Source organism: Malaya genurostris, chromosome 2 (genome assembly GCF_030247185.1).
Source record: "Malaya genurostris strain Urasoe2022 chromosome 2, Malgen_1.1, whole genome shotgun sequence".
Classification (NCBI taxonomy): Eukaryota; Metazoa; Arthropoda; class Insecta; order Diptera; family Culicidae; genus Malaya; species Malaya genurostris.
The window spans coordinates 8,900,001-8,925,356 of NC_080571.1; the positions used below are offsets into that span (position 1 = coordinate 8,900,001).

At 40.8% G+C, this 25,356-nt stretch overlaps 1 protein-coding gene across 1 annotated transcript in view; it reads left to right on the forward strand.

The window, feature by feature from the left end:
- The window catches only part of LOC131428010 (sodium-coupled monocarboxylate transporter 1-like), a 20,732-nt gene extending 15,038 nt beyond the window's left edge, over window positions 1-5,694 (forward strand). Inside the window, exons 2-7 of the mRNA XM_058591645.1 lie at window positions 3,718-3,877; window positions 3,936-4,001; window positions 4,056-4,786; window positions 4,848-5,022; window positions 5,083-5,279; window positions 5,336-5,694. Coding sequence (XP_058447628.1) covers window positions 3,718-3,877; window positions 3,936-4,001; window positions 4,056-4,786; window positions 4,848-5,022; window positions 5,083-5,279; window positions 5,336-5,573 — 1,567 coding nt within the window. The 3' untranslated portion in view covers window positions 5,574-5,694. The remainder of the gene's footprint in view (window positions 1-3,717; window positions 3,878-3,935; window positions 4,002-4,055; window positions 4,787-4,847; window positions 5,023-5,082; window positions 5,280-5,335) is intronic.
- The last annotated feature ends 19,662 nt before the right edge of the window (window positions 5,695-25,356 follow it).

Consider the following 25,356-nt stretch of genomic DNA (forward strand, 5'->3'; position numbering starts at 1 on the left):
GGGACGGCACTACCATATGTGAAACAGCTGGGATTTGGAAAAAAATGCGGGTGTTGACTGAACTAAATCGGTTGTTGGAATAACTAAAAAAGTAATGGACTTAGCTAAGAAAAAAAAATCGGATAGGTTGTTGGAAAAGCTAACTGAAAATATGTAGGTTGTTGGAATTGCTAACTACGGTTTGGAGGGACAGGTACGAACAGAGAGGCGAATAGCTATATGAGCGCTGGTGAAGTGGTGCACTACCGTGGCCCACTGCCAGATAGGTGGGAGCTCGGGTAAAATATTATCTCCCGGGCAACAATGAGATACCACCGTTGCTTCCGGCACTTGTCGGAGGTGTAGGAGGGAGAGTCTGTCAGGTTTCGTATCGTATTCCGAACGAATCCGGTTCAGACAAGGTTATAGTGATATAGTGCGAATTCAATATTGATCAAAGAAGTATTTATCAAGTGTGTGTGTGTGTTTAGATAGAGGAGCGTATTTAGAGTTAAACCATTAACGACTAAATTTTGTGTGGTGTTTATACGATGGCACCTACAACAAGAGCAGACCGCAATAGGCTGCAGCGGTCACTGACGGACATTGCGTCGTCATTGGTAGTAAGACAGGGCGATAAAGCTATCTGCAACATCGATCCCGCGTCAGGATGTCCATACGTCCAGAGTAGATTTGCCCCTGGCAACTTCATCCGTCACTTTCGTACCGTACATACGGAACGTGCATGTGCAAACAATCTCCTTACAATTGCCTATCCAATGGAGAAGAAGAAAAGAGTAATTCCTAAGCGTTTAATAGCTATTGACCGGCAGTTACTAATTGCGTCAGCAGTTAAGCTGACGACCTTCCATCATCTTCCTATTTCCTGCTTCGAGTGGGAAGGCTTCAAAGACTTACTGAAAACGATTACAACGACTCTTGGGTGCACTTTAAACCGTGTCACAATGAAATGTCATCTCTCGAAGACTGCCTATCGTCTAAAAGAAATGTTGATAGATGAGATGAAAGGCAAGCTCGTCTGCTTGAAAATAGATTCTGCTGCCCGACACAATCGCCATATCTTAGGCATCAATGTACAGTATGCCCTAGACGAGCAGGTGGTCATTCGTACCCTTGGTATGATCGAAATCAAAGAAAGTCAAACAGCGGCGTTTTTGAAATCAAAAGTTATGGATACTTTGGCCGACTATGGGCTATCTCTTGAGAACATATTTTCCGTGACATTCGACAATGGGGCTAATATGGTGGCAACGGATAGAAAATTAAACAATGATACGTACGTAATGCCTACAGAGCAGCAGGCTGATGGTACGAACATAGATGAGCTGGATGAGTCGGATGTGATAGAGGATGATCAACAGTGTGAACGAAACGTTACTGCTGAACTGGCCAATGAACTGTCCGAAAGGATTACTCTTGTGAGATGTGCCGTGCATACCTTACAGCTTGCAATACTGGATGTTGTTGATAAATCCGATGAGTCTATCCGAGCCATCACTGCTGTTGCTAGAAAATGTAAGCTGGTGAAGTACCGGTCAGAGTTTGAAAGCTACGATGCTTCATACCCACCCGTCTGGAGTAGGACACGATGGGGTGGTATATTCAAAATGATGGAATCGTTCGTACACCAAAAAAGGTTTTTTAACCAGTTGGCCGATAAGTTTCCCGAACTAGACCTTTCCAATCAATGGTCGTTCATTGAGCATTACTATGATACGTTTAAGCCGTTGTACATCTGCACAAAGCAAATGCAAGAGAAGCACGTGTCGTTATCTGACTTCTATATGGCATGGCTGATGGCAACGAGTGAGGTACAGAAAGTTCGCGAAAACTCTTTCAGTCCCCATTTACTTCGGTCGTTGAACAATAGATTGAACGTTTTGCGCCAATTGAAGGCGGTCCAGATGGCATTATACCTGGATCCAAGGTTCAACTATCGAGGTTCTAAAATATTCACGGCTGAGGAAAAAGATAAAATTCAGCAATACATAGTCGATACATGGGAACGTATCTGCCAACTGGGTAAAACACCGGCTAGTACAAGTAGAGAATCGTCAGAGTCTACCGATGATTTTGATCAGTATCTTACGCAAATGTTTGGTGAATCCGTGAATCTTGGTTGCGAGACCGGGTTTCTTCAACAAGTTAAGTCTTTGGACCTAGAGCCACGCCAAAAACATAACTACAACGTGTGGGACCATTGGTTGCGCCGTAAGACTACGCACCCAGAGATATATGCAGTAGCAATGGTTGTACTATCCACACCATCGAACCAAGTCTCTGTTGAACGGTCTTTCAGTGCCCTTGCCTTGGTTCTCTCTAATCAACGCACTGGCCTTGGGAAAGATACGTTGGAAAACATTTTACTTATTAAATTAAACAAAGACTTGTTCTCCAGGGCGCTGGGAACTGCATATGATTGGAAGGGCCCAATCGACCCGGTTGACGATGATTCTCAGGAATGAATATGATACCGTTGATGCTCAACTGAATGTCGAATGAGACAAATATTGTCGTCTATCACTGGCTCATCGCCGGGTGATAGGGGGATAACTTTTGTTTACATTTTCATGAAATCAATTTCCAATGATACTGAAAGGGTTCGGCAGTCATGATACTTGTTATGATTCAATTGGCGACAATCGTCGTTGGGTGGACGATGATATATGTGTTGTCTCAATGTAAGCTCGAGTCACCATTGTGATAACGAATTTTTTCAGCACTGACAACAGTGCCCAGGCTACACTACCAGTTAAGTACGAAACCCTTAACTGGCGGTCAATTGTCATCGCAAGACCCGTGGAAGCGTGAGAATTGGAACTTGTGAGGACCAGAGCTATGTTGGACGTCCCTTCGCAGATGTCAACTCACCATTTCGTAGCCGTAGTCCCGGGTTGGCAGATCAATGCATAGGGCGCTGGTCTTACAAACCAGTTGTCGTATGTTCGAGCCCCGACCTGGAAGGATTCGTAGTGTCGGTAGAATCGTAGCACCAGCCATGCAATGGTTCTGTGCACTCTGAATCGGCTGCGAAGTCTGTTGAAACAGAAGATCAAATTCCACAACAGGAATGTAATACCAAGGCTTTGCTTTGCAATGGACGTGCGGAAAAATAAATTGAGAAGTTTATTAATGAAAACTCACAGAAAAGGTTTTTTAGTTTCATTTAAAGAGATTTAAACCTTAAGGTCATACACCTCTTCGGGACTGAAAAGCTTTCTGATTTTATGTGCGGGATTGGGAATCGAACAGAGGTGGGCTGCCTGTTACGCTTTACCCGTCCCCTTAGAGAAAATATGATTCATTTGATAGAATTTACAGGCCTAATAAAACCATTCCCCGAAAAATTATTATCCTGTAGTTCCGGAAGCAGAGAAGGGGCCTAAACAAAATTGGATAATGATATACTTTTTAGGACTTTAAGACCTTTCATTTCAATCTTGGTTTGTGAAAATTGACTCAGCTGAGCTGAGGGCCCAGCGTAAATGTTAGTGCTAGAATTATATTTAAATTAGGAATCCCTTAAGGTCGGAGCTCCGGCAACATCACGGTCCCATTTATTGGACCACCTACCCTCTTATTTGCATCCTTTAAAATTTTCCAAAGGCTTCGTTTAAATAGGAAACCTAGGATAGATTTGCATCATCAGCATACACAAAGTTTAAAAATGTTTTCAACGTCAATTTGATTGTTAACTCAATATCTTTCATCCACTAGCTTCATTTCTGGTATCTCCCTGCTCGGTACACCTACCGAAATCTACGTCTATGGAATTCAGTACACGTACATCGTGGGTGGTGTCATCTCTATGGGATTTATTATGATGTACATCTACCTCCCGGTGTTTCATAACCTGAAACTTACTTCCACCTATCAGGTATTTGAATCAGTTTTAAAACTACAATACAAACAAATCATCTGCTTTCTCTTTCCAGTACCTACAAACCCGTTTCGACAAACGAATGCGACTGTTTGGATCAATTTTATTTACCCTCGCCACGGTAAGTTGCGCCAGATCGATCATGATTTTGGAAATTCATTTTTTTCCTTCGCAGATGGCTTGGCTTCCGATCGTGATTTACGTCCCGGCGCTGGCGTTCAACCAAGTCACGGGGATCAATGTGCATCTGATCACACCGCTCGTGTGTGTAATCTGTATTTTTTACACGTGCGTTGGTGGAATGAAGGCCGTTGTCTGGACTGACGTCGTCCAAACCGTGCTCATGTTCGGTGCAATATTACTAATTATCTTCAAAGGAACCTACGACGTCGGAGGCTTTTCGGTTGTGGTTGATCGAGCCGTGACCAGCGGAAGGATCGAGAGTCCGGATCTACATTTCGATCTTACCACCAGGCATAACATTTATTCGTGTGTCATTGGCGGGGTAATTTATTGGTTGAAAACAAATGCCGTCAGCCAGAATATGATTCAAAGATATTTGTCACTTCCTACTATGAGAGCGGCTAAACAAGCACTCTGGATGTTCATAGTTGGAACTTTGATCCTACTTGGACTCTGCGGTTACTGCGGTCTGTTGATCTACGCCAGATACTACGACTGTGATCCATTGACGACGAAATTGGCCAGTGCCAAAGATCAATTACTACCACTTCTGGTGATGGATACCTTGGGTGACTATCCTGGACTTCCAGGACTATTCGTGGCCGGTGTATTTTCAGCTGCATTGAGTTCTCTGTCCACCGGATTAAACTCGATGTCTGCAGTGGTGCTGGAAGACTTTTTCAAACCGTTTATAAATCGTCCACTCAGCGAAAGAACTTCTGCGTAGGTTCCTGGAAAAAAGTATTGTTCAATCCAAATTAATGATTAATTCGTTTCCTTATAGGATAATAATGCGAGCTGTTGTTGGAATTTTTGGAACCATTTGTGTTGTTTTGGTTTTTGTCGTGGAAAAACTTGGTTCAGTGTTGCAACTTTCCATGAGCTTGGGTAGCGTTAGTAACGGGCCATTGCTTGGTATTTTCACTCTTGGGGTGCTAATTCCGTGGGCCAACGGGACGGTAGGTTCGATGATAATTTGTAGAATGTATTTTGTTATTTGTACTCCTGTTCATTTGTAGGGGGCAATCATTGGTGGTTCAATTGGGCTCGGAATAATGGCATGGATTTGTTTCAAAGCTCAAATAGCAATCGCAAGCGGAGAGATGACCTTTGAACCTAAGCCGGTGGATACTCAGGGTTGTAGCTATCACTACATTGCTTCAGAACCGATGAGCATGCTGGCATTCAACGCAACAACTACTCCAGCTCCACCCAAGTAAGCATCGATCAATCTAAATTTCGAGGTCAATAAAATTCCATTCTTTGTTCAAGCACTGACCCGGAGTTCGCTATCTACCACATATCGTATCTCTGGTACACGATGATGGGAGCGTTGATCACGATCGTGCTTGCCGTTATCGTATCCTTCCTGGTAGGTCCCAACAATCCGGACGAGTTGAATCCCAAGCTGTTTGCTCCGTTTATAGAACGGATACTGAACCGACGGCGACGTCGAAAGGCAGCGCACAGTCAACCACGAATAGAACTTCTCGATGCTGGTTATCAATAAAACATTTTCGCTGATCGGGTATCCGCAAGAAAAAATCTATCAGACTTTCAGGCAGAGTCAAACCGATTGACTATGGTTTTAGCTCTTTTGGGTCGTAAAATAAAATTGGTTTTTCCCAAAATTTGCTTTGTTATTCCATGACTAAAATATCCCGTTTATTCAAATTTGCAAAGTACTCTTTTCTTCGTAGAAGATCCAACTTATATCCCGGAAACAATTTATTGCAATGAACCTCAAAGAAGTCGATATTAACTTCCAGTTCGAAACCTACAGGACCGTTCCGATTAGTGGAAAGAAGAACTTCTTACCTGTGGGATCGAAATCGTGTCATTTTTTGTAGAGTTTTTTTGACAGTTGTGTAGAAGGTACGCTATCGAAATTTCGCACAGTTATTAGAAAAAGCTTATTGATAACTAATAATTTTTATTTTGAGAGCCGAGTTCAATTATGGCGAGGTCATTTATAAATGATGACCCTTCAGTAATGACTGGTCTTGCTGGTGAAAGGTAGTTGGTTACATGGTAGAAGTTCCCCTTAAATGAAATGACTGGTTTGCTTCTGATCAATCCGGCCAATACAAACTTAGATTAAAATCAAAGGTCTTGTGATAGTAGAAATTCTTCTCAAATCATGACTGGATTCGACCTTTGGTCACAAAGAACAGACATCCAGGTAGAGATCTGAATGTGTTTAAGAAATTTAATGGTTGTTTGGCAATGTGATCATTAAGTAGCAACCCGCATATAGAGGCGCTTTTAGCAGCCCACCAATCGAGCCAATGACCAATGAGAAAGCTGGCTATTGGTTGAACTCATGGAAGAGAAAGGAGTCTAACAAAAAATAAAATTCTACCTTGGGTACGCAAGGATTTTATTAGTTGAAATATGACATCAAGATACTCCAGGCATGTCCAAACGACATGATCAATATCGCGATAACCTTCGCCACAATCACAATGATTATTCTCGGAAAGGCCAATTCAAAGGAGATGTGCATCTAACGTGTAGTGATTGGGCATGAGTCTGGACATCACATGAATGAAATCCCAACTCACATCCAGTCCCCTGAACCATGCCTTTGTCGATATTTTAGGAATAATTGAGTGCATCCACCGACCCAGATCACCCCAAGAAGCTTGCCAGCTGGCAAGTGTTCTTTGGTGAGACGCGCTATAAAATTCGTTGAATGCAATCGGTCTCTCATAAATTTCACCCTCAATAGCACCACATTTGGCTAAAATATCGGCTTTTTTATTGCCTGGAATGGAGCAATGAGCCGGGTACCAAACAATTGTGATTTGACAATTATTATTCAATATGACGTTCAGGCACTGTTTTATTTTGTCCAAGAAAAACGGCTCATTTTTGCCAGCAGCGTTTGAACGAATGGTTTCAATTGCACTCAGACTATCTGTGAAGAGAAAATAATGGTTTGGAGATAATGTGACGATTACACTCAAACTATAATGAACTGCTGCTAACTCTGCTATATAAACAGAAGCAGGTTTTTGAAGCCTAAATGAAGCCGAAACATTATTATTGAACATACCAAACCCTGTCGCTTCTTAAATTCGCGATCCGTCCGTGTAAAACATTTTCTCAGAGTCAATATGCCTGAACTTACTTGAAAATATTTTTGGGATTTCCGTCGAGCGTAGATGATCCGGGATTCCACGCTCTTCGCGCTGCATGGATGTATCGAAAAATAAAGTTGAGTCAGGGGCACTTAGGATGCTGACACGGATAGGAATATATCTTGATGGGTTGATTTCCTGTGACATGTGATTAAAATATACTGTCATGAATTTTGTTCGAGATCGAAGCTCGACTAGTCGTTCGAAATTATTAATTACCATGGGATTCAGCACCTCACATCTTATTAGCAGTCGCGATGAAAGCTCCCAAAAACGATCTTTCAATGGAAGAACTCCCGCCAGAACTTCAAGACTCATTGTATGTGTCGAATGCATGCAGCCTAAAGCATTTCGCAAACAACGATATTGAATTCGCTCTAATTTGATAATATGAGAGTTTTCAGCGGAACGAAAGCAAACGCATCCATATTCCATCAATGAAAGTATCGTTGTCTGATTCAATTTCATTAGATCTTCCGGATGAACACCCCACCAAGATCCTGTTATTGTTCAAAGAAAATTTACTCTTTGTTGGCATTTTGTTATCAGATACCTAATGTGTACTCCCCACGTTCATTTGGAATCAAACTACACCCCGAGGTATTTGAAAGTCAAAACCTGTTGGATCATTCTTTCCATCAAGCGAAGTATGCTCTTATACTTGGTTTCTGCGCGGGACTATGCTTTCTTGAAAAGGCGACCAGCTTTGTTTTCTCCGCAGAGAATTCGATACCCAGATGAACAGCCCAAACGGACAAGTTATCTAAGGTATCTTGCAATGGTTTTAGCAGATCAATAGCTTTGGGTCCAGTAACTGAAACCACGCCATCATCTGCCATCTGTGTATGGGGTTACTAGACAGCTGTCAATGTCGTTTACATAGAAATTATACAGGAGCGGACTGAGGCATGAGCCTTGCAGGAGACCCATGCAGCTAATTCTGATTGTTGCCTAATCGCCATGTGAAAAATACATGTATTTCTCTGACAAAGAGGTTGTGCAAATAATTATTTATAATCGCTGGAATCAGGAATCAGGAATCAGAACAAATTGGCTCAAATGGCACGTTCCCCTTGATATTTGGAGATTTGTGCCTTGCCATCAATTTGTTTTTAGCATCATTTTCCCGATATATAAGAGGGAAGGATTGAAAGGAAATGGTAAGGGTTGGACTAGGAGGATGGGAAAAATTGACGACACAAAAACACATAAAAGCAGAAGTAAATTCTGCACCCCTAAGGGATGCCGAACAATCTGCTGAGGATCACATTTAGTGGAAGCAGAAGTAAATTCTGAACCTCTACGAGGTCCCGAACAGTCCGCTGTTAATAAAACCTCCAACCCCCGAGAGGATTTGAAGATCTTACAAAAGCGACACCATTCTGCACTCCCGGAAGAATGCAGAACGATTCGCAGTATGTACGAGCAGAAGTAAATTCGGTACCCCCTAAAAGATGCCAAACAATCTGCTAAACCCTATTTAAGGTAAATACAGAAGGGATTCATTCACTCCAGGAAGAACGATGAACCCTTCTGACTATAGCTCCTTACCACATTGGGTAAGAAACGAGAGAATATCCTTCAATTTTAGCTCCGCATACACAGACTCAACCATGTATGGAGAACCAAAAACCCGGATACGTAGCTGCGTCAATGCGGGACAGTTACATATCAGATGATATGAAGTACCATAATCGCATTCACACAAATCACACGAATAATACTCAGCACGTTGAATAGTAGCCATGTGATAATTGAGTTTGCAATAGCACCACATTTGGCTAAAATATCGGCTTTTTTATTGCCTGGAATGGAGCAATGAGCCGGGTACCAAACAATTGTGATTTGACAATTATTATTCAATATGACGTTCAGGCACTGTTTTATTTTGTCCAAGAAAAACGGCTCATTTTTGCCAGCAGCGTTTGAACGAATGGTTTCAATTGCACTCAGACTATCTGTGAAGAGAAAATAATGGTTTGGAGATAATGTGACGATTACACTCAAACTATAATGAACTGCTGCTAACTCTGCTATATAAACAGAAGCAGGTTTTTGAAGCCTAAATGAAGCCGAAACATTATTATTGAACATACCAAACCCTGTCGCTTCTTAAATTCGCGATCCGTCCGTGTAAAACATTTTCTCAGAGTCAATATGCCTGAACTTACTTGAAAATATTTTTGGGATTTCCGTCGAGCGTAGATGATCCGGGATTCCACGCTCTTCGCGCTGCATGGATGTATCGAAAAATAAAGTTGAGTCAGGGGCACTTAGGATGCTGACACGGATAGGAATATATCTTGATGGGTTGATTTCCTGTGACATGTGATTAAAATATACTGTCATGAATTTTGTTCGAGATCGAAGCTCGACTAGTCGTTCGAAATTATTAATTACCATGGGATTCAGCACCTCACATCTTATTAGCAGTCGCGATGAAAGCTCCCAAAAACGATCTTTCAATGGAAGAACTCCCGCCAGAACTTCAAGACTCATTGTATGTGTCGAATGCATGCAGCCTAAAGCATTTCGCAAACAACGATATTGAATTCGCTCTAATTTGATAATATGAGAGTTTTCAGCGGAACGAAAGCAAACGCATCCATATTCCATCAATGAAAGTATCGTTGTCTGATTCAATTTCATTAGATCTTCCGGATAAACACCCCACCAAGATCCTGTTATTGTTCAAAGAAAATTTACTCTTTGTTGGCATTTTGTTATCAGATACCTAATGTGTACTCCCCACGTTCATTTGGAATCAAACTACACCCCGAGGTATTTGAAAGTCAAAACCTGTTGGATCATTCTTTCCATCAAGCGAAGTATGCTCTTATACTTGGTTTCTGCGCGGGACTATGCTTTCTTGAAAAGGCGACCAGCTTTGTTTTCTCCGCAGAGAATTCGATACCCAGATGAACAGCCCAAACGGACAAGTTATCTAAGGTATCTTGCAATGGTTTTAGCAGATCAATAGCTTTGGGTCCAGTAACTGAAACCACGCCATCATCTGCCATCTGTGTATGGGGTTACTAGACAGCTGTCAATGTCGTTTACATAGAAATTATACAGGAGCGGACTGAGGCATGAGCCTTGCAGGAGACCCATGCAGCTAATTCTGATTGTTGCCTAATCGCCATGTGAAAAATACATGTATTTCTCTGACAAAGAGGTTGTGCAAATAATTATTTATAATCGCTGGAATCAGGAATCAGGAATCAGAACAAATTGGCTCAAATGGCACGTTCCCCTTGATATTTGGAGATTTGTGCCTTGCCATCAATTTGTTTTTAGCATCATTTTCCCGATATATAAGAGGGAAGGATTGAAAGGAAATGGTAAGGGTTGGACTAGGAGGATGGGAAAAATTGACGACACAAAAACACATAAAAGCAGAAGTAAATTCTGCACCCCTAAGGGATGCCGAACAATCTGCTGAGGATCACATTTAGTGGAAGCAGAAGTAAATTCTGAACCTCTACGAGGTCCCGAACAGTCCGCTGTTAATAAAACCTCCAACCCCCGAGAGGATTTGAAGATCTTACAAAAGCGACACCATTCTGCACTCCCGGAAGAATGCAGAACGATTCGCAGTATGTACGAGCAGAAGTAAATTCGGTACCCCCTAAAAGATGCCAAACAATCTGCTAAACCCTATTTAAGGTAAATACAGAAGGGATTCATTCACTCCAGGAAGAACGATGAACCCTTCTGACTATAGCTCCTTACCACATTGGGTAAGAAACGAGAGAATATCCTTCAATTTTAGCTCCGCATACACAGACTCAACCATGTATGGAGAACCAAAAACCCGGATACGTAGCTGCGTCAATGCGGGACAGTTACATATCAGATGATATGAAGTACCATAATCGCATTCACACAAATCACACGAATAATACTCAGCACGTTGAATAGTAGCCATGTGATAATTGAGTTTGCAATGTCCAGTCAGAGCTCTGACCAGAATACTGCAATGATGCTTGGAGAAATGCAGTAGACACTTTGACATTTTCAGATTTAAATCTGGTAGAAATGCTTTTGTCTGAGCGCAAGTTTGCAAGCTGCGCCAGTAGCTGGCATGTTTGGATACAGCCCAAGAACGAATCTTGTGCTTTATCCAACTAGTTGAAAGTGGTAAAGCTGGTTCAGGACCAAAGAAATCATTCGTTGCACCAGCTCTAGCCAACTCATCAGCCCATTCATTTCCAGTAATACCAGAATGGCCGGGTACCCATAAGAAGTAAACAGCATTTGAAATGCTGAGGTCTTCAATTTGAGTTCGACATGCGATCACTAGATTCGACCGTGAGTCATTCGAACTGAGTGCTTTTAAGGCTGCCTGACTGTCGGAACAAAAATAAATTCGCTTACCACAGATCCTCTGCTGAAGTGCCGATTGTACTCCACACAGAATCGCGTAGATTTCTGCTTGAAACACAGTACAGTATCTACCAAGTGAATGAGACTGCTCCAGCCTCATTTCACGACAGTAGACACCAGCACCAGCACGACCATTCAACAGAGAACCGTCCGTAAAACAAACTATGTGTTCATCAAGTTGTCGTTCCAGACAACCAGACAACCATTCCTCACGAAAAGGATAGCTCACATTGAATGTTTTGAAAGGAAAACTGCATGTGAGAGTTAGGTCACTAGGAGCGAGTAAATACTCATCCCACGTAACCATTTGAGACCACAAGCGAGTGTGGCTGGTAGCATAATCTAATGGGTTACTGTTCCAAAGCCCTGTAACCTTAAGACGATATGCACAAGATAATGCTTCTTGTTTTAGGAACACATGTAGTGGTTTAATGCACAGTAGCGCCATTAGGACCATCCTTTGGAGATGATTTAGCTTTGACTGAACTGTCGCGACTTCTCCTTTCTGCCACCATACAAGACATCCATATGCTAAAATTGGTCTAACAATAGTTGTGTAGATCCAATGAATATATCTGGGTTTGCATCCCCATGATTTTCCAAAAGCTCGTCTACATTGGCCGAAAGCCATGCAAGTTCTTTTAATTCTGAAGTCAATGTGAGCAGACCAATTCAGTTTTGAGTCAAGAATAACCCCGACGTATTTAACTTGTTCGACCACAGTGACCTCTGAACCAAAGAACTGCAACGGACGAGCTCCTGTGATTACCCTACGATGAGTGAAAAGCACCATTGATGTTTTGCCCGGATTTACAGATAATCCAACCTGACAACACCATTGTTCAACAGATCGCAGGGCTTGCTGCATTAAATCAAAGAGAGTGTTAATGCTTATACCGGTCATCAATATATGATAATCGTCGGCAAAACCATAAGTCGGAAATCCAAGGTTATTAAGTTTCCTTAACAAACCATCAGCGACAAGGTTCCATAAAAGTGGGGATAGTACACCACCTTGAGGACACCCACAGACACTTAGCTTTCTAATCTCTGCTTGCCGAAGCGATGAACAAAGAAGTCGATTGCTAAGCATTGCGTGTATCCAATTTGTGATACTTGAAGGTATGCCATGACCACGGACTGCTTCCAGAATTGAATTGAAAGACACGTTATCAAAGGCACCTTCAATATCTAGGAAAACTCCCAAGCAAGATTGCTTTTGTGAGAAAGCTTTTTCAATGTTGTACACAACATCATGTAACAGGGTTGTAGTGGACTTTCCACGCTGGTAAGCATGTTGCATTCCATGTAGCGGATGCAGGCCCAAACTAACATTTCTGATATAGTGATCGACTATGCGTTCCACTGTTTTAAGAAGAAATGAGCTTAGACTGATAGGCCTGAAACTCTTCGCTTCCTCATAAGTGTCGCGACCGCCTTTGGGAATAAATTTGACAATTATTTCCTGCCAGGCTCTTGGAATATATCCTGTCGCAAGACTAAAAGTAAGTATTTTCTTCAAAACATGTTTGAAATGTTCATACCCTTTCTGCAGTAACACTGGGAAAACTCCATCCTTTCCAGGAGACTTGTACGGAGCAAAACTCTCAACTGCCCATTTGACCGATTCAATCGTCACAACGCTTCGAGCAAGGGCCCAAGAATCGTAACTAACTGAAAAAGTCTCGGGAAGAGCTGTCGGTGATGGATCCATACATCCTGGAAAGTGAGTGTTAAAAAGATAGTGAAGTACATCACCTTCATCAGACAAGTGTTCACCATCTGAAGTTCTTAAGAAACTGACATTAAAGTCCTTAGACTTCGAAAGTAACTTATTTAATCTGCTAGCCTCGTTGAGACTAGAGACATTTGTGCAGAGGCTTTTCCAACCACTTCGCTCAGACGATCGAAGAGCATTTTTGTAAGCCCTTCGAGCCAACACGAATGCCTCCGACCCATTTCTGCGACGGTGGTTCCAAGCTCTTCTGCATAGTTTCCTTAGTCTAGCAAGTTCAGCATTCCACCAAGGAGTTCCTCTAGTAGCTCGCACAATCCGAAGTGGACAAGCCTCTTCATATGCTGCAACTATGAGTGAGTTTGTCTCGTCGACAACATTTTCCAAATCAATTGGGGTTTCAATTGTTGGTTGGTACCCGTAAAATCTAGTCGCCAAGCCCTCTTCATAGAGGTCCCAGTTTGTAGATTTGGGATTACGATATGTGATAATATCAAATTTAACGTTTGAATGATCAAAGAAGATGTACTTATGATCAGACAACGAAGGTTCGAGCTCATCGGAGACGAGCCAATTCACCAACTCATGCGCAATTCTATCAGAGCAGAGAGTTACGTCCAAAACCTCCTCTCTGCCAGATCTCGCAAAAGTTGGACGGTTTCCTGCATTGACTATGTGCAGGTTTGTACTGCTCACAAATTCCATCATATCAGAGCCTCTCGAATTTATATCTGTGCTGCCCCAAATGATATGGTGAGCATTTATGTCACTGCCGATTACAAGCGGTAAATCACTTTTGCAGCAGTATGATACAACCTTTTTGAAGTCATCGCTTGGCGAAGGTTGGTTATGCGGCAAATATGCCGAACAATAGACATATTTCCTGTCTATGCCATCAGTAGTCATACCAACTGTGACAGCACAAATATCCCGAGTTGTGAGCTCCGATATGAGAGAGACATCGAGAGCACTATTTGCAAGTATGCATGCTCGAGGCATTTCACGTGGATTAGTCATTCCGGTCTTGTTAAAGGCAACAAAGACTGGGTTTAACAATTTTCCAACGTAGAAGTTTCCCTTTTGGAAATATGGTTCTTGAACCAAAGCTAAAGAAGCTTTACCTTCTTGCAGAAGTCTGGATAGATTCATAGTTGCTGTACGTTTATGCTGGAGATTGATTTGTGCTACTCTAACCATTATCAATTAAAGTAACGAACACTCCACCTCCAGCACTTACCGTACAACAACTACAAGAAACCAAATATATTGGCTTATAATCGCCTATAGCGAACCATGTAAGGATTTTTTTTAATGTTTTAATCATTTAAATCCCACGAGTTGCGAAGAAAGAAGTCGTCCACTGTGCCAGAGCTTCGCTTAACACAGTAAGGGAAAATCCCAAGATATTCCGTTCACGACTGCATTGTTTAACCTCCTGCAGCCATTCAGCCATCGGCACGGAAATACACCTTGACTTAGGAGTTCCTATTTTTGTGGCCTTTTACGACATGGAACAGGAAACCAGTGGATCAATTCTTGGTAAAAAATAATTCCGCCGGATGCCACACGGCTTACCTGTTTGGTGGACTTATACCACCGGTACAGGTGGACCGTAGCGTTATTCTTAGCCAGTTGGGAAACCGCTACCGACACTACACGGCTATCTAGGCTGCTCAGAGAGGGAAATTGACATTGATGGTCAACTTCCATGGATGGCCAAGCAGCCGACCAAGTCCATGTTGATGGAACTTGTCTGAAAGAACATCAATGGAAACTGAATCAAATGCTCCTTTTATGTCTAAAGTTACAGATGCCATCTGTTGTTTTTGAGCGAAGGCAATTTGGATGTCAGACGAATGAAATGCAAGGCAATCATTCGTCCCTTTATTTCTACGGAAGCCAAACTGAGTATCTGAGCCAAACCGTTCGTCTCGACCCAAGTGTCGAGGCGTCAAAGAATATTTTTTTCGAACAATTTTCTGATGCAGAACAACATTGCAACGGGTCTATATGAGTTGTGATTGGAAGCTGCTTTCCCCGGCTTTTGAATGGCGATAACTTTCACTTGCCTCCAGTCAGGTGGAACAATATTTTGCTCAAGAAACTTGTTGAACAATTCCAACAAACGTCTTTTTGTAAGGTCGGGTAGATTCTTCACCAAGTTGAATTTAATTCTGTCCAACCCAGGAGCGTTATTGTTACAAGACATGAGTGCTATGGAAAATTCCATCATTGAAAAGGGGCCATCAATGGAACCATTATCTGGAGAAGACTCGCTAATAATGCTATGCGTAGGAACAAAATCTGGACAAACTTTCCTCGCAAAATCAAATATCCATCGGTTCGAGTATTCCTCACTCTCATTTCCTACGTTACGATTCCTCATTGGTCTGGCCGTATTCCAAAGAGTGCTCATTGAGGTTTCTTTTGACAAACCTTCGACAAAATGTCTCCAATAGCTACATTTCTTGGCTCGAAGTATGCTCTTATACTTGGTTTCTAAAGTCAAGAATCCAATTATAAACGTCTTGAAAGAAATTCTACTATATTCACGTCACTATACCCAACAACACTTTGAAAGTGTACAATAAACGTTACATCACAGATACGTGTTTCGAATACTTCCTGTATTAATTATCAGTGTATCAGGTTTTAAGTTTATTGAAACAATTCTGCAATGCTATGATGTGAATATATTAGAATTAAATGGTGACATTAAAGAATTATTCTAGCCACATTTGATGTTAATTTAATTAATGTGTAAAATCAAAATTGAAGATTTTTGCATTTGAAACAATTTCTAGGCATTTATCTAGTTTTAAATTTGTAATAAAAATAGTTATTTAAATAAAAGAATGTGCTTTTACAGTCCCTACTGAAAAATTATTATTTCTCTAAAAATATTGTTGTTACGATGGAAAACTGGTTTAGAATTTGCGGTTCTGTGTATTAAACGTATATCAACGTATTTAGAAAAGAAAAAAGTTAACCGTTCTTCACCAGCCAAGAAATACTCCGGAAATGAATCCTAAAGAGAATGTTTGGGTCTTTATAAAATGTTAATTCCTAAACCAAACTCGACTTTTGACATTTTGTAGTGTGTATTTTTCAATAGTGTCCAATCGATTTGCTACAGTGTTTTCTTTGACTATGGACAGAGTTATTGCTATAATATCCTTTTCTACACACTTAGGAAAATTTACATCTTAATAGATGCACAGAAAAGGAGCGTCGCGATTAACATTTACATTCACAATTCAAAGCATGTAAAGAAAAGTCATATCATTAACATCACAGTTGATTTTGCGGAAGCTTATTACATCGATACAGACGCAAAGTTTATTTTTACATGTTAGTAGAATATTGTGTCATCACCAAAGAAATTACGGCATGCTTGTATTTACGTCAATACGTTTTCAATTGGCTATTTTCATCAAGATCTATATTTATTTTAAATACCAAAAATTGTTTCGACAGAAACTACTTGATTTTCTAGTAGTTTCAAAAACATGTTCAAATCAAAAATATCGAAATCGAAATTTCGGATGCATTTTTTGTTCAATTTTGAATTCTTGAAAAGGTGTTTCCTTTTTTTCAAGCACAAATATGAATATACATTTCAGTATATAGAAACAAATATCAAATCAAATCAAAAGAAAACAAAATTTACTTGTGTTGGTAATTTGTTCCTTACATACATATTATATGGTATTTTTTTAGCAACGTTCTCAACGTTTTCTAGTATCTTTTTAACGTTCTCAAACGTATGTTAGGCCTGACTTTTTGAATGAAATATCAGTTTTGATCAAGTGTTAAAGTAAAGGTTTTTGCGGGATTACTAGTAAGAGCTACTTAAAGCTTTATTTCGCAACAATTTCTGCAAGAGAAAATCCATAGAGGAATGTGTTCGTTGCTAATCAAATGTGTTAATGGAAGTAAGCTAAAACTGAAATAATTTTTCTCGAGCAGTTTTCAAATGTAAACGAAGAAGAGTTTTAGACTAACATTTTCGCTTTTCCTGAATTGCAATTCTGAACAGAATAAAATGATACGTTTATTTATTGATTTAAAATCAGGAAAAAAGTTCGGGAATTTGTTCTTACGTACACATTGTTGACATTACTCATAGTGTCTTGCTTCTTAATGACATGGTTTTTCGTTGCATTTTAGGAGGATATAACTTTTAAAAAGGACTGTTATGAGGGCTTAAAATAAACTCTGCGCATATCACACCTTCTCATTCTTGACAGGTCTGCGTCCGTATGAGTGATCTGAAAGTTGAGAAAAAATGATTCTGTTGAAATCGAGTTTAATGTTTTATTTTGGTTTCTGCTAGCGTAGGACGTATACCAAAACTCACTATCAATTTATGACTCCTGTACCATACAATAATCCTTCGGACTTTTCGTAGACGTCTTATAGACAATCTATTGATTTTTCCTACCCGAAAACAGGAATACCCCCTTAAGTCATATCCCGTGATTCTCGTAACGATCACAAAAAATGTTAAATCAATATTTTAGGATAACACACAGTTTATTCGTTGGGTTTCTCATTTTATCCAAGGTTCATTTGATCTATCCGGAAAACGGTGTGGGGGCCACAAAGACGTTTCGTTCCGCTGTCACAGTGACAGTTTGAGTTTTGGGACCACTAACTTGATCATATCTCGTGAGCAGGTTGAAAAACTATGATTCAACGTTCAGGGAAGAAGACCTAACAAAAGTGGTGAAATGTCGTGTCACTAGTACCTAACATCAGAGGCGTCGTGACAAAATTTACGGGTTGTGCACTACTCATGTGGTATGATATCAGATGTAACAGTACGTTGTAAGTGTAAACTGAAGATTCAGGAATGGATATTCGCTTGTGTTTTTCTATATAATGAAATAATGATACACTTATTGAAGGGTTTTTTATTAAACTTATTTCGTATCATCGGCGCTCTGTACGTCTGCATTTTCGTAATTCGGCGCTCTACACGTCGAGCATATCGGCCAATAATGTCATCAATAAAACCGCTTCGACAATGGAACTGAGACAGCCAAGAATGCCAGGTCATTTTTTAAACTGTGTACGAACCAAAAATCAGTCTGAGCAAAAAAAATGGTCCCGTCACTTTTAAACGCTCTGTAGGACACTTTGTTTTTCCTAGTAATTTGAAGACTTTTAGAGTCTGATTGTCAGTATGTGATTGATTTCAGATGTCTGTGCATTTTTAAGATCTGTGCAGCATATTTAGAATCTATGAAACTCAGATTAATGTGTGAACCTAGCATCTCTGGAGACAGCAATTTGTTTTCAACTGCCATAAGCAGAAGCCACTGAAGCCTCTCCTGAAAGTGGGCATACAAGTTCTGATAGAGCCAAACTTGACAGAGAGCACAACAAATCTCATAGCTGAGCTTAGTAATTCCTTCTTTCTTGAATCTGTGCAGTAACTCATGTGCACGGAAAAGACACTAACAAAGCGACAAGAGATGTTTGAAATTTTCTGCTGGTTGTATATGAAGAGTGTGCATGTTGACTGTCAGCAACTAGCAAGCGCAAGTAGTTTATACCTGACATTGTTTTTATTGAAAAAAATAGAGAATCTAAAACATAATTGAATGCGTATGGAGATGCAGTTAATTCCCTCAATTTGACCAGTTGTGCACTGGACGAGGTGTACATAAGGACAAGACGCCACTGCCTAATATATTATTGAAACATAAATGTGCAATAAAATGAGGTTTTCAGTTGTTCCTATTTGAAAATGGATACTTTTTCTGCATTTTACTTTGTTGATACTACATTCCGATGCGAAATTTGAACATTTTTGTACTATTTCTCTCTTAGACTAAAATTATTGAGTTAACTAAAGTGACATTTTTTGCCGACACCGATGAATCTATGAACATAACAAAACCAACAAGTGCAACACATTTCAAATTACTTCAGTTAATTCTGTTGGCCGTTACAATTTTTCCTCCCATGCTACGAATGACAATAGCCATCAGAAGTAAATCATTGGTGAATGTGCTCATAATTTCGGAAGCTGCCGCAAATCTTCCTGCACGAATAATGAAACCAACGAAGCAGAAAAAATCAAAATTAAAAGTAAATATTTGATATTGCTCGTGCCAGCACAAAGTTTCGCAATGAAAAGGATCAAGGAAAACCGCCAATTTAAAAGAAACTGAACACGAGTCGGAGAAAAGGGTTGATTTTTTTTTCTTCTACTCGGTAATCCCTTGTCAACGAGAGTAACAACACCCACCCCCATCCACTCACGGGAACATGCACCCCCGCAGGATGATCCGAAAGGGTGGATTGGCCACAGTAGGCTGCGAAAAAAAAAAACGAAAACCAACGAGAATTTGTGGATATTTTAAATTAAATTTTCATGATTTATTGTTAATTTCATTAATTAATTTATGCGATCTTCATGGCAGTTTCCTTTCTGTTCGTTTGGTCAGTAGGTTTTCTTTTCCTCGTATTCTGTTTTTCTTTCATCTTCAACGCTATCCAAAACCGTAAATTATGATTTTGTAAGGCTGATATGGTTTATGGTGGGTCATTTTTTTTTCCTCTTGAGAAATGGCATTCGGATGGTAATCTGTCTGTCTGTGTGGGTATCGACTCCGGCAAATTGAAAATTCGATCCCTCGTCAACGCCTTGCGAAACAACCGACAGCCATTAAAAGCAGCCCTCAGTTTTTTACGCCTCATAACCCATTAATTTACAATACGACAAACCAATTGATCTGGCTGAAAAGCATTTTATATCTTTCCCATTCCTAGGAAAACTTTAAGATATTAGCTGTTTTTCTATTCCGAGACGGTTGTTCTGTCCTGAAGTGTTTGGGAACAAAAACGTCTTTTCATTATATTGGAGAACAGTTGTACTTTCCGGTTAGTTTCTTTTCCCCTCCCAGTTAAGATGTTCCGACTACGTGCAAAAACAGTGCCAGATGATCTGGCGTGGGGAGAAAAGGTAAGGGAAAATATTGTAAACAGCTCTCTTTTCAGTACTTCTCGCATCGACCAGAACTATGGCCGAAGGCAGAGTGGGCGCGAGAAGCTGTGCCGAACTGGTGACTGACATTAGCAAACCTAGAGCGGGAATGATATTAGCAGCAAATGAAAGGAGCCCTGTCAGAGTACAAGCGAGAAATCTGCTCAGTTTTCACTCTGACAGGGTCCCTTTGATTTGCTGCTCATATCATTCCCGCTCTAGGTTTGCTAATGTCAGTCACCAGCTTGGCACAGCTTCTCGCGCCCACTCTGCCTTTGGCCTATGTCTGGCTTCTGTTTCACCTTTTCACTGCTGGATCCAAGTAAAGTGACAGAAAAACTGACAAAAAAACCAAAAACCGAAAACTTACAAGATGTTTCTTTGATGGTGCGAAAGAGTTGGGATTCTCTGGGTGTTTCTTTTAAACTTGCGGAAATGTTATAATTCCGCAAGTCCAAGTCCCAGTCCAAGTCCAAGTCCAAGTCCAAGTCCAAGTCCAAGTCCAAGTCCAAGTCCAAGTCCAAGTCCAAGTCCAAGTCCAAGTCCAAGTCCAAGTCCAAGTCCAAGTCCAAGTCCAAGTCCAAGTCCAAGTCCAAGTCCAAGTCCAAGTCCAAGTCCAAGTCCAAGTCCAAGTCCAAGTCCAAGTCCAAGTCCAAGTCCAAGTCCAAGTCCAAGTCCAAGTCCAAGTCCAAGTCCAAGTCCAAGTCCAAGTCCAAGTCCAAGTCCAAGTCCAAGTCCAAGTCCAAGTCCAAGTCCAAGTCCAAGTCCAAGTCCAAGTCCAAGTCCAAGTCCAAGTCCAAGTCCAAGTCCAAGTCCAAGTCCAAGTCCAAGTCCAAGTCCAAGTCCAAGTCCAAGTCCAAGTCCAAGTCCAAGTCCAAGTCCAAGTCCAAGTCCAAGTCCAAGTCCAAGTCCAAGTCCAAGTCCAAGTCCAAGTCCAAGTCCAAGTCCAAGTCCAAGTCCAAGTCCAAGTCCAAGTCCAAGTCCAAGTCCAAGTCCAAGTCCAAGTCCAAGTCCAAGTCCAAGTCCAAGTCCAAGTCCAAGTCCAAGTCCAAGTCCAAGTCCAAGTCCAAGTCCAAGTCCAAGTCCAAGTCCAAGTCCAAGTCCAAGTCCAAGTCCAAGTCCAAGTCCAAGTCCAAGTCCAAGTCCAAGTCCAAGTCCAAGTCCAAGTCCAAGTCCAAGTCCAAGTCCAAGTCCAAGTCCAAGTCCAAGTCCAAGTCCAAGTCCAAGTCCAAGTCCAAGTCCAAGTCCAAGTCCAAGTCCAAGTCCAAGTCCAAGTCCAAGTCCAAGTCCAAGTCCAAGTCCAAGTCCAAGTCCAAGTCCAAGTCCAAGTCCAAGTCCAAGTCCAAGTCCAAGTCCAAGTCCAAGTCCAAGTCCAAGTCCAAGTCCAAGTCCAAGTCCAAGTCCAAGTCCAAGTCCAAGTCCAAGTCCAAGTCCAAGTCCAAGTCCAAGTCCAAGTCCAAGTCCAAGTCCAAGTCCAAGTCCAAGTCCAAGTCCAAGTCCAAGTCCAAGTCCAAGTCCAAGTCCAAGTCCAAGTCCAAGTCCAAGTCCAAGTCCAAGTCCAAGTCCAAGTCCAAGTCCAAGTCCAAGTCCAAGTCCAAGTCCAAGTCCAAGTCCAAGTCCAAGTCCAAGTCCAAGTCCAAGTCCAAGTCCAAGTCCAAGTCCAAGTCCAAGTCCAAGTCCAAGTCCAAGTCCAAGTCCAAGTCCAAGTCCAAGTCCAAGTCCAAGTCCAAGTCCAAGTCCAAGTCCAAGTCCAAGTCCAAGTCCAAGTCCAAGTCCAAGTCCAAGTCCAAGTCCAAGTCCAAGTCCAAGTCCAAGTCCAAGTCCAAGTCCAAGTCCAAGTCCAAGTCCAAGTCCAAGTCCAAGTCCAAGTCCAAGTCCAAGTCCAAGTCCAAGTCCAAGTCCAAGTCCAAGTCCAAGTCCAAGTCCAAGTCCAAGTCCAAGTCCAAGTCCAAGTCCAAGTCCAAGTCCAAGTCCAAGTCCAAGTCCAAGTCCAAGTCCAAGTCCAAGTCCAAGTCCAAGTCCAAGTCCAAGTCCAAGTCCAAGTCCAAGTCCAAGTCCAAGTCCAAGTCCAAGTCCAAGTCCAAGTCCAAGTCCAAGTCCAAGTCCAAGTCCAAGTCCAAGTCCAAGTCCAAGTCCAAGTCCAAGTCCAAGTCCAAGTCCAAGTCCAAGTCCAAGTCCAAGTCCAAGTCCAAGTCCAAGTCCAAGTCCAAGTCCAAGTCCAAGTCCAAGTCCAAGTCCAAGTCCAAGTCCAAGTCCAAGTCCAAGTCCAAGTCCAAGTCCAAGTCCAAGTCCAAGTCCAAGTCCAAGTCCAAGTCCAAGTCCAAGTCCAAGTCCAAGTCCAAGTCCAAGTCTTCAATCTTTTAAGTCATTTCATAATCCTAGTTAACCAAATAAGGTATACTTTGAGAAATCTCTTCAAATGCTAGTGTTTTCAAAATCGGTTTTGACAAAAAAGAACTCGGACATACGACAAACGGTTTGTAACACCAGTGCCTTATGTAAGAAACAACAAATCCATAGGAGTTTGGAGCTCAATTACCCCGCGAAAGCTTGCACAGATTTCTACGTTACCTGAGATTACATCACACTTTTCAATTATGGAATTTTCTGTACCACCCTTCTTTGTAACAACAATGCTACCAGGTTAGACAAAATCAATTGTAACTTTGTGAAGAATCTGCTAGACGTTGCAAAAATACGGTTATGGATACTCGGGCAAAATATTGTTTCATTGTCAATTTAAAACAAATAAAAATTAGCGCCATTGAAAAACCAGTTTTCAACTTTCAATTACAACTTATATTAATCCATTGCAATGTTGTCCTGAATTCGATAATTGTTCGAAATCAAAATTTTTTGACACTCGACACAAACGGTTCGTAATCAGATTGATTTCCTTGCATTGTTCACAACTGACATTCAGATTACTTTAACTCGAAGAAACCTAATGACATTTAAATTTTTAGACATGAAAGGAGCTTTCGACTCAGTTTCCATGTTCTTTGAGACAAGCTCCGAAAACATCGATTTTCACCAATATTAAAAAATCATTTGAACAAACTCCTATCTGAAGGGCGGATGCATTTTTTGCATAGTAATTTGGCAATATTTAAAATTAGAACATTTATCGATCTTTGGTTACAAAGTAACCGGTTTGAGCGAGAAGCACATATTTATTGTCATTTTCTGTGCGTTTCACCTTCGGCTCATCAGTGCTTAAAGCAGTTCAAATTGAACTGCCATCTCCGCCTAACAGTTCTATTTTCACTTTTCGGGTAATGCACGTAAGAAAGACACATTAGTGATTTGATAGCGAATGCCAACATTGAACAACAACAGGATCTTGGTTGGGTGCTCATCCGGAATATTTAATAAATTTGTATAAACGCTATTTGCAGTGATGAATATAGATGTGTTTGCTTTTGTTCCGCTTCAATAGCTCGTATTATCAAATTAGTATAGATCCAGTATCGTTGCATGCTCACTAGTATATTGACTCTAAGAAAATGGTCTACACCAGGGGTTCCCAAAGTGGTCGATATAGACCCCTTGGGGTCGATATCCTTTTTACGGGGGTCGACGTAAACGACGACCCCCTATTGTTTGATATAAGTTTTTATTTGAAATATTTACGCTAAAAAAGTTGTGTTTAATTGACCATCCGCAGAAATTGGTAAGTAAGTTCATCAATATTAAAAAAAGCAAGAAATTGAATTTTCAAAGAAATTTGTTGATGGGGGTCTGAGGCCTAAGTTAATTTTAGTAAAAGGGGTCCAGGACCCAAAAAAGTTTGGGAACCTCTGGTCTACACGGATGGATCACGAATTCATGAGGCTACTGGCTGTTTAGCGATAATGTTCCGGCTTTCTTCAACACTAAAGAGTCTGCATCTACATCGCTGCGAGCTTTTATGTTATCCCCCCAGATCATCTAAGCACAATTGAATCTATTCGCTTAAACAGGATTGATAGGAACGAACTATCTTGTCTGAGCGGAATACAAGAGTACCTGAACAATTTTTTGAATTATGATTACCGAGTCATAATAGTTTGCGTCCCAGAAAGTTGCTCCATCCAGAACAATGAGAGAGCAGACAGTTTGGCCAAGTATGGTACTCTAGAGGATGAAATTTATGAACGATCTAACGATTGCAATGAATTCTTCAACACGTCTTGATCAAGAACTTTTGATTGCAATGAATTCTTCAACACGTCTTGATCAAGAACTTTTGTTATTTTGAGTATCTGGGTTGATCGCTACCCTCAATTATTAGTAAAATTTTGATAAAGTTATAGTGCAAGAGGCTTATAAGACGCATGTTGGACACTCATTTTTACTGTGTTGGGCTTTTAAGAGTAATAATTTAGTTTGTGGCAATGTAAAACAGTGTTTGTGGCAATTAAAAAAATGAACCAAGTAATTTACCGAATGAAATAAGCTTTTGTATAAAAACAATTCTATTAGAAACAGTATTGCAAAAAAAAACATCTGCCACATTCTAGTTTATAACATGTTAGATTTTAATTTAAATCTATAAATGCAATCGAACCGTTTCATTGTGTCAGAACAACAGTGGCATGCTGATCAAAGCAGGCAGTTTCCCGACCGTGATTTTTTTTTGTTCACAAAAGCTGATTTAATTATTCCGTCACGCAAACATCACCGCTGGCTGATACACCCAGAATTGCGCAGAAGATGAGCAAGAAAAATTCCCTATCATATTTACGTACCTGTAAAGTTATATGGTTACGGTAGAAATGCTGTGACATCGGGGGAAATTTTTTTTTCAAGATAAAGAACGTTTTACTCCTGATAGGGGTTTTGATCGGTTTCTTACCAAACATCAAAGATGAAACAGATTAAGCCTGGTTGATATCTTACAGCCTCGATGAAAAAGAAATGAAAGCAATGAAATCCGTTTCTATTGAGCGGGAAAGAAAAGAAGACAGAAAAAAACAACGATTGCCCCCCGTTTATGCTTTGATGTGATTGAAAAGTGATGGGCTCAAGCGGTGTCAACAAAGTATGAGTA